We start from the raw sequence: 12,429 nt of genomic DNA, 5'->3' as shown, positions 1-12,429 counted from the left end.
CATCGCGGCTCGCAGTGAGCTGGAGATGTTGATTTGTGATATCGATTTGCCTATTTATATTTTGAAGTGACTTTAATTATTTATTAAAATATACTAAACTAAGCCACAGATGAACCATGTGTTGGACAAGACAGCCGCTAGTGACGAAGGTTTGAGAACCATTGTGTAAAGGGGTTCGTGGCCTCCATTACATCCGTTCAAGACGTCTGGGAAACAAAAGGTTAAGAACCCCTTAGCCTAGAGCATGCAAAACTTCCGAGTAGAAATGAATAATTCTTTTTTTTAAAAAAGTTGTTTTGTTGTCCGTCAATAATGCTGTGTTAGAGGAGTTGGACGGCAATATGTGGTGGATATTACTGGATTGCCACCAAGAAACTCAAAATAAATTTCACAATATGTTCTTCCGGATAATAACAAATTTAGTACCGATAAGTTAAATCGATTTTAGATCCCAAGCCACGTATGTTAGCATGTGAATAAAAAAAATACATATATATTGATGTGTGTGTTGGCACATGCGTGTAAGTTGGACACTTATGTGGCAATAAAAGCTAGAAAAAAGAGTTTTGTGTCGTAAGAAAATCGGACATTTTGAACATCCGTAGCAGGTGGAAAATATTGGAAAACAATGTCCCGAGTTTTAAGGGCGGAATTAAACATCGATCGATGATCACGCAACTTGGAATCCACCGATATTATCAGTGCCCGTATCGATGATTTATTAGAAATATATATACCCATCGTATACCGATTGATCTGTTGCTCTTTGTCGTTGCCAGCAGCTGTTGGAGAAATTTATATACCATGTCAAGAATATTCCCATTCTTATAACTCAAAAACCTCCATAAAGTTTCATGTCCATTAGAAACCGAGTCCGAAATCTCAGTGCCAGACCTATCTGTGGAACTGAAAGCAATACCGAGACGGTGGATGCTCGAGCAACTCCGGAATTGACTCAGAAATCAAAATTTTCTACATAAAAGCTCGAGATTAGCACTCACTGGTCTGAAACACTTTCAAAACGCCTTTTGTTCGAAGAACCATTCGTATTTACTTTCTTTCAAACCGAACACGGCCCAGGCTCTATCTACTTTGGTCAATTTTTAGCCATTGCCCCTGCGAACCCCTTTAAGGGACACGGCATCGACACACATCGCTAAACCTTCTTGAAACTGTCATATCCATTTTAATGAAGTAGGTTTTATTCTGGTTTCCAGCATATGAAAACTAGGAAAAAAAAGGGGAGGGGCCGTAGGGTTCCGTTGAGAAATCAACTTTATATATATACAAGATATTTATGTTTGTCAATGCTAAAATAAGAAGCTATTGAGTACGCCGCTTAAAGAATTTAAGGGGACGGGACCGTGTAGGGAGAAAACATTAATAAACGATTATACAGGAATGCATAGCTAACAGCATGCACTGCAAATTACTGGCAAGCCGTTGATCCTAAAGGCATACTTTCAATTAGAAAATATATCCAAATAACGTGTGAACGTCAGATACGTCATTCATATTGCAAGGGGGTGTATATAAATAGTATATAAAGATAAAGTAAATTTTTTATACGGGCACCCTGTGCTCAAAAACTGAGAAAGTTTCTCCGGAAGCCAACGGAAAAAAAAAAATCCACGTTCCTTAGTGCAATAATCCGCTGCGATATTTGAATTCAAAAAGATTGAGAAAAGTTAGGAAAGAACAGAATAAATAAGTGAAAGAAGCGTTGACCGTTAGTTTTATCTTGCTATTCTTTCCCAATTTTTCTTCGAGTTTGAATTCAAATATCTCGGTGACCGTGACTAAGTTATGTAGTCCCACATCAATATTAACTATTATTTTTTATCTGCATCTTTAAGATCAGTAATGGCGTGAATCGCTATTACTGAATATATTATAGTTATTTCTATTTTAAAACTTAAATCCCCCCCCCCCCCGGAAAAGCTACACCCTTCACTGTGCAATCAGCAAAACACGCAGGATCGGTCAATCTTCCAATACTCTCGTATTCTTTTTCTTATAATTTATGTCTAAGTTATCGTTGGTGAGGGCTGCTACCAGAGGCGCACCGGGCCCTTCTAAAGGGCCCCGAAAAACAACTTCACACTTTTTTCAAATTTAAGGGTATCCAATATTTTCTTTTGTGCCCGGGGCCTCGACCGATTTTAATCCACCCCTGGCTACTGCACCTGTATATTGAATCAAATTCACCCCCCCCCTTTTTTTTTCTCTGATTCACATCACTAACATTTCCACTTATAGCCTTTCTTCTATAGCTCTCATCACCATCTCTTCCCCCCCCCCCCTCACGTTATCCATAGTAAAAAAGTGAATGCTTTATTGCATCTTGCAATCGCTCGAAATTAAAATTGCTAGCATCTTTGCCAGTGGTTGAATGTTCTAGAGGGCGCCAGTACAAAATTTCATTCCAAAATACCAGTAGTCAATTTTCACACAAATATAATTTTTATAATTCTTTTATCCTAATTGATTAGATAATTTGAGTATTGAAATTTTATTTTGATTACACACAGATAGAAAAAAATCACTCTCAGCCTTTCTGAATTGCATATTATGTTGAGGTGTTTTTTTTTGTTTTTGCATATGTGCAAAGGTTTTTAAAACAATTTCTATTTAAATTCTCACGACTTTCTGCATATGCAAAAATTAAACAAAAATCTCTTGAATGAATTTTTTGAAAACCCTGAAATTCAAAACATCTGTACTATTAAACTCTAAGCGGCCATGCGTCCCGCGGGCCATCACTAGCTTAACTAAAGAAATATTTGGATATTGTTTTCCAAAAAAACTTAAAACTAAAAATATGCCGGTTTTTGACTAATATTTTTCTTACATTCATTGTATTCGTGTATCGTAACGTTTTCTCACGAGAAAAAAAGCATTAATTTTTTTGAATAACGAAAAATTTCAATGATGAAATAGTTACAGTTGCTATCGGCAGATGATGCAATGAACATTTTTTCAACTTCAGTGCCATCTCTTGGCAATAAACGTAACTATTCTGACAACGGAATTTTGTTTGTTAATAAAATCATTCAGGTTTTTCCGAATTGAATTGTTTCCTTTTCGATCACCTTGTGGATTTTAAGTGACGGAAATTTTCCCTTTCAAGTAAATTTTTCACATTCGTCTTGAAAAATCTGCTGCCATCTATAGGTGAAAATATGTAGTCAAGTATGTTTAGTAAAATACGGGGTGGGCAAAAAGTTCATAGAAACTTTAAAAATGAATAATAACCGGAAAAATAACCGACATATCTCAGAAAGAGTGTTGTGGCGGCAATGATTACTCTGGCTTAATTTAGGATAGCCTGACAAACTGATTGTGTACCCATTTTCTTTTTCATCACCTTTTTCCTCTCTTCATAGGCCTTCCTGGCCGATTTGTATGCCGACAGTCGTCCTTAATCGGATGAGAATTGGCTATGAATTCCATTCTGGTCTGGTCCGAAACAAAAAATGGGTTGCAGGGCTAGCGTCGCTAGGTCCCGGGAATTTTCTTTTGACAGAAAAATGTAACTAAAAAACAACCGATAGGTGGCGCTGGTACTGGCGACTTCGGTGAAAATATGCAAATGAGACGGTTAAAAGAATTGGCGCTCCTAATCCACAACCAGTTCTCCGTTATAAACCGTGTATGTGGACCTGCTGCACTATGCCGTTGCTGGATTTGTGACTCGCCTGCAATGTGTTATCCCCCTGTGGTGGTTGGTCATGTGTAACACATACTGCTGCAATAAACGATTTGGAGGTATTCTGTTCCTTATTCGGTAATCTTTGACTTTGATATGTCAGTGCCACCTATCGGCTGTTGTTTTGCTTGGTTTTTTTTCTGTCAAAAAAATTCCCGTGACCTAGCGATGCTAACACTTATGACTAGAAATCTTCCAGGGGGCGCGCGCCTTCATTACGAGCCTCCCCGGATCTTTGCACTCATTATCATTAATCTAATATAAATCGGCACACATCATACAGGGTGTTTCACGAAGGACCTTTGAAAATAAATAACGCGGAAACGGTGATATAGATAGAAGCATGAAACCAGTGGTATGTTTATTAAAAAAAACTAAGAATCGGATAAACCTAAAAATTAGTTACAAATTGCGTAGATAGATGGCGCCGCAGGTGACATTATCATATGTAAGCTGTACATAGTGGGTAATGCAAGCAGAGCTCGTTGCATTCACATCAGAAGCGATTCAAAATGTGCACCTTTCACACAATACCCATGCCGCAAACGAAGAATGAAATTGACAGTGACTCTCCATAGTGTGTCACCGGAAATCGACACACAAGCTTGACAAGTAGCCTCCTCCAGCTCGTCGAGTGTTAAAGGATTGTAGCGGTAAACAATGTCCTTCAGTGTGCCCCGCAGAAAGTAGTCGAAGGGGTGAGGTCGGTCGCAATATACTGGTCAGTCGTCACCGTTTCTCGCAAGAAAAAGGGCCCAATGATGCCTTTGCGGGAGATTTCAGCCCAAACGGTAAGTTTTGGGCAATGGAGTGGTCGTGCGTGAGACAAATGCAGATTTTCGGTACCCCAAATTCGCCAATTGTGTCTTCTAACGACACCATCCAGATGAAAATGCGCCTCGTCTGTAAACCATATTCGGGCGACATCGAAACCAGAACCATCAATCATGTTGAGCATCTCGTTAGCGAAATCCTCTCGTTGTCGTTCAGTTCGAACTGGTATGGCGTGCCGACATTGAATCTTGTACGGAAACATGTGTAATGTTTTCCGCACGATTCTGTACGTGCTGGATGGCGTGATTCCGGATTCAGCTGCAAGTCTGCGGACAGATTTATTCGGATGACGCTCAATAACTGCAGCAAGTACCGTTGCATTTTCAGGTGTAACGACGGAGTGGGTGGGACCCACATTTCCGACTAACGCATCGGCCACGTTGCCTGTCTGCTGAAATTTTTTTTGAATTGCTCACGAATTGTTTTCCCATCTGGGCCTTTTGCGACTTGAAATCGCGTTTGAAAACTCCTTGTGGCAGTAGGGCTGTGATTTAATCGGCGGTACTCCAACACAATAAACACACGTTCTTTTTCTGTACTGAATCATCGGTACGTTTTTTGGCCTGAGAAGTCGTAGTCGCTCATTTCGTCTTGCAAATGTCTCGTATTGGATTTCTCCAAAATTTTTTTTTTTTTTAGATTCTTTTGACATGGCGCGAATGCGAGCCGTTCTCCCCTTTAAAAAGTCTCGCCACAGAGAGCAACAGACCTACAAACAGTACAAATGTAATTCAATCATAACACATCACTCACTTCACTTTTGAAATATAGATGGCGACACTGAAAAATCAAACAACAACACTACTTATGCACTCAGACTGTTGGATACAACTCACTAGGTGGTAAATCGCCTGGTAATAGATGGTGATAGACCTGAGTTGTGCTCAGTTTGAAAGAAAGAAAGATAGTTTGAATTATTTTGGAGTTCCTGAAATGCGTCTTAGTACTCTGTTTTGAAAAATTTGCAGTTTGTACATGTTCCCTTTGGAGGCATTATAGCCAAGCAGGAGCTGCGTAAAGTACAGTTGGTCGAATTACTTGCGAGTACATCATGATTTTATTCTTTAAGCTAAGCTTGGTTCTTGGGTTGCAAAACTTTGATATCTGGTCTAGAGATCTTGCAGCAAGCTTAATTCTATTGGAGGTTTGTATGTGTACGAAAGTTAAGCCTATTGTCCTAAGCATTTTGTGTTTTCTGACGGAGTTATTCTGCGGCCCATGATGCTATTTTTATATTTTCAGGCCAGTTTTTCGTGACTAAATCATTTCTGACAATGTTCTAAAGCATCGACCCACTACAGAAGCTTTGAGGGCACCATTTCTTTTGAACTATAGTGGCTCCACTCTTCTCACATTGTCCGGCATTGAAATGCTGTGAAGTTGACTTACTATGATTTTATGTGAAATATTATTGAAATCTCCCATAATGTCTATTGATATTAGGGCAACATCCTGTTTTTTACTCTTAAATGTTTGTAACATATACTGTCATGAATCTTTGGGATTGCTGTCTCCGTCGAGAACCCTCTTCCAAATCCATGTTGTTTATCGCTGATCCACTTCGTTTCTCGATGTAGTAGTTGATTCTTTGTGTCAGCATATTTTCGAGGATTTTACTCACTGTGTTTATAAGAGTTATTGAACGGTATGAATTGTGATATTGTTCGGATCCTTTCCCGGTTTTAGAAACAGTATCAGCTGCCCTTTCGTGAATGCTGTATGGAAAGTATTGAACCTGAGGCATTTATTGAAAAGAATCAGGGGGAAAAAAAAAAAGAATTTGTGGAAAGCATGGATACTTTTTCAATCAATGCGGTTTATTATTCTTTCAGGACCGGGAGTTTTTTTTTTCACACATAGTTTATCTATTAATTTCTTGAATTCAGAAAGGTGGATCGTTTCTGGTATCACTATCATGTGTATTTCTTGACTGCCTTACAGTAAATGAACTTGTATTCGTGTTTGTCTTGTGCTTTCCCATAAGGCTCCGTCGCTTTTTCACAAAACTTGATCCAGCCTTCTTTTTTCCCCCTGTTGATTTTCTTTTTGTATAATGCGGTTTCTTTCCGATATAATTGTTTTAACCTTGTTTGATTGTCCGAATCCTTTTCTCTATGACACCTCCTCTTCAGTGGTCTTAGACGTTTCCTTTCTAACGTTAATTCATCATTCCACCATGCGAGGTTTTGAATTGGTGAAGGGTTCACTTTTGGAAATATCTGTTCACACATGTCAGTAATATATGTCATTAGTTCCTGGCAAATTAGTTGTAGGGTTATGTTGTCTTGACATTCCAACACAAAACACACAAAACTGTACCGTTTTAATTACGCTTTTTGTTTTCAAACTGAAGACCTTTAGCTTCCTCGCTGTTTTTTTATATCGTTGTTGCTGTTTTTGGGGAAATAGTCGCATTCATTTGTAAATAAATGTATTTATGTCCACTGAGAGTCACTTTCTCGTCCACTTTTCAAGACGTATTCAGTAGCATTTCATGCGAATTTGTAATTGTCACATCAAGCCATCCTTTCCCATAATCAACCAACTGGGAAATCTTCCGCTCTACGCTGGAAACATTACCAGTGTGGAACTCAGCGGAATTGACGACGAACTGTATTGAAAATGCAGTAGTTGATGTGACTGAACAAATTAAAACAGCTATTCAAGCCTCTACCAGGAAGATTAAGGCAAAAGAAAACAGATTTGGCATTTCGGAAGAATTACGGGACAAAATCAGACTAAAAAACCGGGTCCGAAAACTCTGGCAAAGATTTAGAAGACGGTCTGACAAAACCACTCTAAACAGACTAGAAAAGGAAATAAGACAAGAAACAACTGAATATGTCAATGAGAGATTCACCCACTTCATTGAGGAGGCCACAGCATCCGATGGCTCACTTTGGAAGGCGTGGAAAATCTGTAAACGAAAATCTCCAGCGGTGGACAAAATTACAAACGAACAAGGTCAACTGTTGTATACAAATGAAGAGATTGTTGAAACGTTTGCTGATAACTATGAAAAGCAATTCATGCCAAACAGTCTGCAATCTCGAAGTATTGCTTCAGCTCACCATGGAAAAGTTCAAGAATTCCTGGATAGAGTTCGCTCGGATGCCTTGCGCGGAATGGGTGCTGCCGGTTTGACCAATGTTGACGAAATCAGGGGCATGATTAACAAACTCAAAACTAAAAAAGCTTCTGGTCATGATGAAATTTCAAATCTCGCTCTTAAAAATCTTCCTCTTTCTATCCTCAAATCATTCACTAATATATTTAATAGCATGCTTCAGACAAGCTATTTTCCTAATGTCTGGAAACTTTCTATTGTCAAACCTCTTCATAAATCTGGAACTGACCCACTTTTCTCTCAAAACTTCAGACCTATCAGCTTACTCAGTAACATTTCTAAAGTCTTTGAACGTATCTATATTTCACGTCTTGACGCTTTCCTGTCCTTCAACAGCATTCTTCGAAGTGAGCAGCACGGATTCAGGCGGGGGCATTCTTGCGTTACTCAGCTGCACAGAGTTACCGAGTTTGTGATGACTGCGTTCAACTACAAGGAACATGTCTGTGCTCTCTGTCTGGATATATGTAAGGCCTTCGACAAAACGAATCACACGACCTTATTATCCAAACTAATTGACCTGGGTTTGCCTGACTATTTCATCATCTTTTTAAACAGTTACCTTTCCAATCGAAGATTCCAAGTCAAAAATGGCAACTGTCTCTCAACTGTTAGACCAATAAAAGCGTCTGTCCCGCAGGGTTCTTGTTTGGGACCACTGCTCTTTGCGCTATACATCAATGACTTCCCAGCTCCTCAGCGCGGAATGCTTGGTCTATTTGCTGACGATGCCATCCTGTTGACCAATCACAAAAAAGGGAAAAAATGTATTGAAAATTTACAAGAATCAACTGAAGACGTTGAGGACTGGTGCCAAGACAACGATATAAAGTTGAATCATCAAAAATGTCAATATATTCTCTTCACAAGACGGTACAAGTTCCCAAGAACTCCCATATACATCGGCAATACGGTGTTGACAAGAAAACTCCAAGTCAAGTATCTAGGTTGTATACTAGATAAGTCGCTCTCATTTTCTCCTCAGGTGATGTACGTAAGAAATAAGGCCTCACAAGCAGTTGGGATGCTATCCAGAATCACATTCCCACAGGCCAGGCTAACGTTGAGGAATAAAGTAATTCTTTTTAAAACTATTATTCGTCCTATTCTGACATATGCTGCCCCAGTGTGGGCTCATGCCAGTCTTGCAAATATGAAACGTTTACAGACACAGCAGAACATCATTCTTCGTCAGTTTACCAGAGCCCCCTGGTATGTGAGAGGAAAAAACATCCGTAAAGATCTTGACTTACCACTAATCTTGGACTATATCAAGGAGCTTGCCAATGCTCATTTTGACAGGCTACGATCATCTGAACACCCGTATCTTAGAGAAATTGTCTATTATGACCCTAGAATACCCACAGTACACTCTAGGCCAATGGACTTGCTGAGCGTGGATTGGGTGACGAATTGATGTAATTTGCAGAACATTTTCATGATTTTGATTTTTTTTTTTTTTTTTTTTTTTTAAACAATTTATCAATCTAATATCAGTTTTGTTTGATATTGCGGATGCTGTGATCGCAATTCAGAGGCATTTATATGTTTTTTTTTTTTTTGTTTTTGTTTTTTTTTTCGCAATTAATAATTTTTCTCATTTATTCATAATTTGCGCTTGCATAAAATGGTGCATTGGGTTCGTGTCGTGTTGAAACTGATGTTATTACAATACAGAGATGGTATGTGTCATGTCTTCATTATAACTTTTTCTTTGACGTTCTTGATTATGGTTATATGACTGATGAGGGTTCAACAGTACCTCAAACATCTCTGGTTAGTGTCTCTCGATTATGTAAATATTTATAATGTTGGGGTTTTTGGGTAGCATATCATCAGCTACTTCCCTTAAGACATTTATTTCCCCCTTGTTCTTCGATTGCGTTGTGTTTTATCTCGATGAGCATTCATTTCGCGAAGATTTGTAAACAATACTCTCCTGGCTCATTCATTCTCTACACACACACATACACTACATACCTTACACACATGCACAAACTTGTCTTTTTCCTTCTCATACCACCCCTGGTGATCTGTAAGTCGCCAGACAGCCTGCAAAGGCTGGGCAGCGACGGAAACGTTCAATTCTGGTCTGGTGGGTCATTTTCTCACATTTCGGGGGGGGGGGGGACCAGACCCCCAAGTCCCCCCCCCCCCTGGCTACGCCCTTGAATAAGCGTGTTTCCTTTGGTATCTGTTCTATAGTCTCCCCAAAGCGGGTGATTACTCTTGAGGTCACTGCGTAACAATAGGTTCGCTTGATGGGGCCGTTTCAACAGTTGGTCCATTTCTTTTTGAATATTCTCAACACAGTCTTTTGGTGAAGAGTACGCACTAGCTAATATTAGATCATGTTGAGGCTGTGAGATTCTAATCGATGTGATGTTGTTCGTATGATATGTCATAGGATGAATGTCTGCATTGAGTACCAGGATTGCCGCTTCCCCATATTTGGATATCCATCTTTTCGGAAATCCACGCAGTGGTTACCCTGGTATTCCTGGTTCCTGTAAAGCAATTATGTCAATCTTGTCCTTGATTGCTGTATCTATGAGCAAGTTTATTGCCGCTCTAGTTCGATCTACATTTATTTGTAGTATTTTGAGATTGCCCATTGGAGGTATTGTTGAAGAGAATTGAAATTTCTCTCGTCGACTTAATCTTGGGTGTTTTCCCCATCCGTTATTTTGGCCTGTTACCCTGGAATTGGCGTCCTTAAAGTTATCTTGGGGCACTGTATATCATAAATTTCATATTAAAATAGTAATCTATAATAAGCTACCTGACTTATATCAGTATGAAGACAATATGTTGTTCTGTTATCAATTTTTCAAGTGTAACTTCATCTTCAAATTGTTAGCGAACTGCCGAACTTATCACTTTTGCAGCCGACGGATCTGTACATGGCAAAGTAATTTGACCTTTATGCTCATCCATTCTAGTAATAAGCTCCTCTAGGTTGCTGTAATTTAACTGTTCCTTTAAGTCTTTGAACTTAAGAAATGTATTTCAGAATTTTTTGCATTTCTAGTTGTCAACTTAGACTTCCTCCTGTTTGCTTTATCCTGTAGCATCTGACCGCACTTACTCAGAAGGAAGAGACCATATCATGTTGTTGCTGCAAATGATCGATGTTTCGGAAATATCAGCGCTCGTATTTATTTTTTTCCCTGCCCGCACCACTATCTGCTGCGAAAATTCGCAACTAATTCTCAAACTCTATCGGACAGTACAGTCCCAAAAAAATGAACGGTAGATGAGTAATGTGATGCGAAAAGAAGTTATCCGTGATGAAAATTATGTACGCAGTGTCGTTGAAGCCGGATCTATATAAACCCGCAGAATTCCGCTGTGCAAATTTTGGGGTGTGACTACGCAAAAATGACCGTTGAAATCGCCCGCGCTGTGCTAGCCACACCTCAAAACCGGTTTTTGAGGTGTGCCGAGTTCTGCGGGTGTGGACTCGGCTTGAGGCTAATAACATGCGAAAAAAAATAGTAAATAAAACCAAACAAATTTTTGATAACCTTTTTTTCTTTCTGTATGTTTCAGGTAGAAGATGGCTTGCAAAGGTGTCTGAGCAATCGTTTTTTAACCACCACCATCCAGTGATGACTGTCAAACGAGTGATTCGAAGACCAATGAATCGACCAACACTGTTGTAAATAGATAAAATACGAGCACAAGAAGAAATTATATTATGTACCATATATTAAAAACGACTGAACTGTGAAAAAATTTACATGTGCCAAGTCTTAGAGAAATATTAGTCGTCGGTCGACTGTGCATTCCGTCAAGAATTTATCCATTACCCAATGTCTACCCTTACCTATAAACCCCCTCCACGAATAGCCAAAAGGACATTTGCAATTTGTGTACGTATTGAAAGAAAAATCACGACGAAATTGTGAGTTTTGGCACATGGACTGCAACGCCATGTTGAATTTTCTTGTTTAGGGGGGGGGGGGGTTGCATCCTTGTCTACAGGGCCGTCTTGGTCATTGTGGGTTCCTATGATAACATCTTGTAGAATTATTTACGAGAGAAACAATTCCAGCCTAGTTGGAGGGCCTCCACGATGCTGCCAAGACGGCCCTGCGCGTTTATAAGTAATTTCTTACATTATGCGTACTACCGTGTGAAAACAGTTTCTCAATCGAAGAAAATATAATATTACAAATGCTTATTGCACGACAAGTACCCAGACATGCACTGTATATGTAAAGTCTGTCAATGTATTGATGCGGGCATGCAATTATCTCATGCGGTTCCGATAAGCAACGAATTTTCCGCGATTATGATGATTATAAAGATAATTTATGTTAACATAGTGTGTGGTTTCTCTTATTCTATCTTGTCTATTGGATATTCTTTATACAGGGTGCCATGGACTGTTCATCGTAGAGGAATGGTTCCAGTTTAAAAAATGCTCAAAATGTGTTCAAAAATCACTCTGTACCAGTTTTGTGAGTGAAAATACAGTGTGTCACAAAATAAAATTTTTTTTATATGGTTCCCCGTTTTCTAACTTCCAATTGTTGCTCAGTATCTCCCGAGGCCAACAACAACAAATCTCCATGTTTTAAGAGCGATATGCGCTGAGATATTCGAATTCAAAATCGACAAAAGTTGGGAGAGCAGCATAAAGGAGCGTTGTCTGTTAGTTTATGCTTTCTTTTGCTTTATTTCTTTCAAACCAAGCACAACTCAGGTCTATCGCCATGGGTAATGTACTGCCTAGTTAGTTGTGCTGGAAGTG

The 12,429-nt window shown here is 39.2% G+C and overlaps 1 protein-coding gene across 2 annotated transcripts in view; it reads left to right on the top strand.

Annotated features, from left to right (window-relative positions):
- Nucleotides 1–11,994, top strand: part of LOC149068747 (potassium voltage-gated channel protein Shab-like) — a 128,759-nt gene extending 116,765 nt beyond the window's left edge. Inside the window, exon 6 of one of the 2 annotated variants that reach the window (XM_089250514.1) lies at nucleotides 11,223–11,994. In XM_089250514.1, the coding sequence (XP_089106640.1) occupies nucleotides 11,223–11,282 (60 nt within the window). In that variant the 3' untranslated portion in view covers nucleotides 11,283–11,994. The remainder of the gene's footprint in view (nucleotides 1–11,222) is intronic. The other variant, XM_089250513.1, reaches the window with a different exon arrangement.
- The last annotated feature ends 435 nt before the right edge of the window (nucleotides 11,995–12,429 follow it).

This window comes from Pholcus phalangioides, unplaced genomic scaffold, assembly GCF_987345545.1.
Source record: "Pholcus phalangioides strain wild (caught in Gottingen) unplaced genomic scaffold, Ppha-v1.0 ptg000024l_1, whole genome shotgun sequence".
Classification (NCBI taxonomy): Eukaryota; Metazoa; Arthropoda; class Arachnida; order Araneae; family Pholcidae; genus Pholcus; species Pholcus phalangioides.
The sequence above is the reverse complement of the archived record's forward strand: the minus strand, read 5'-3'. Positions and strand labels throughout refer to the sequence as shown.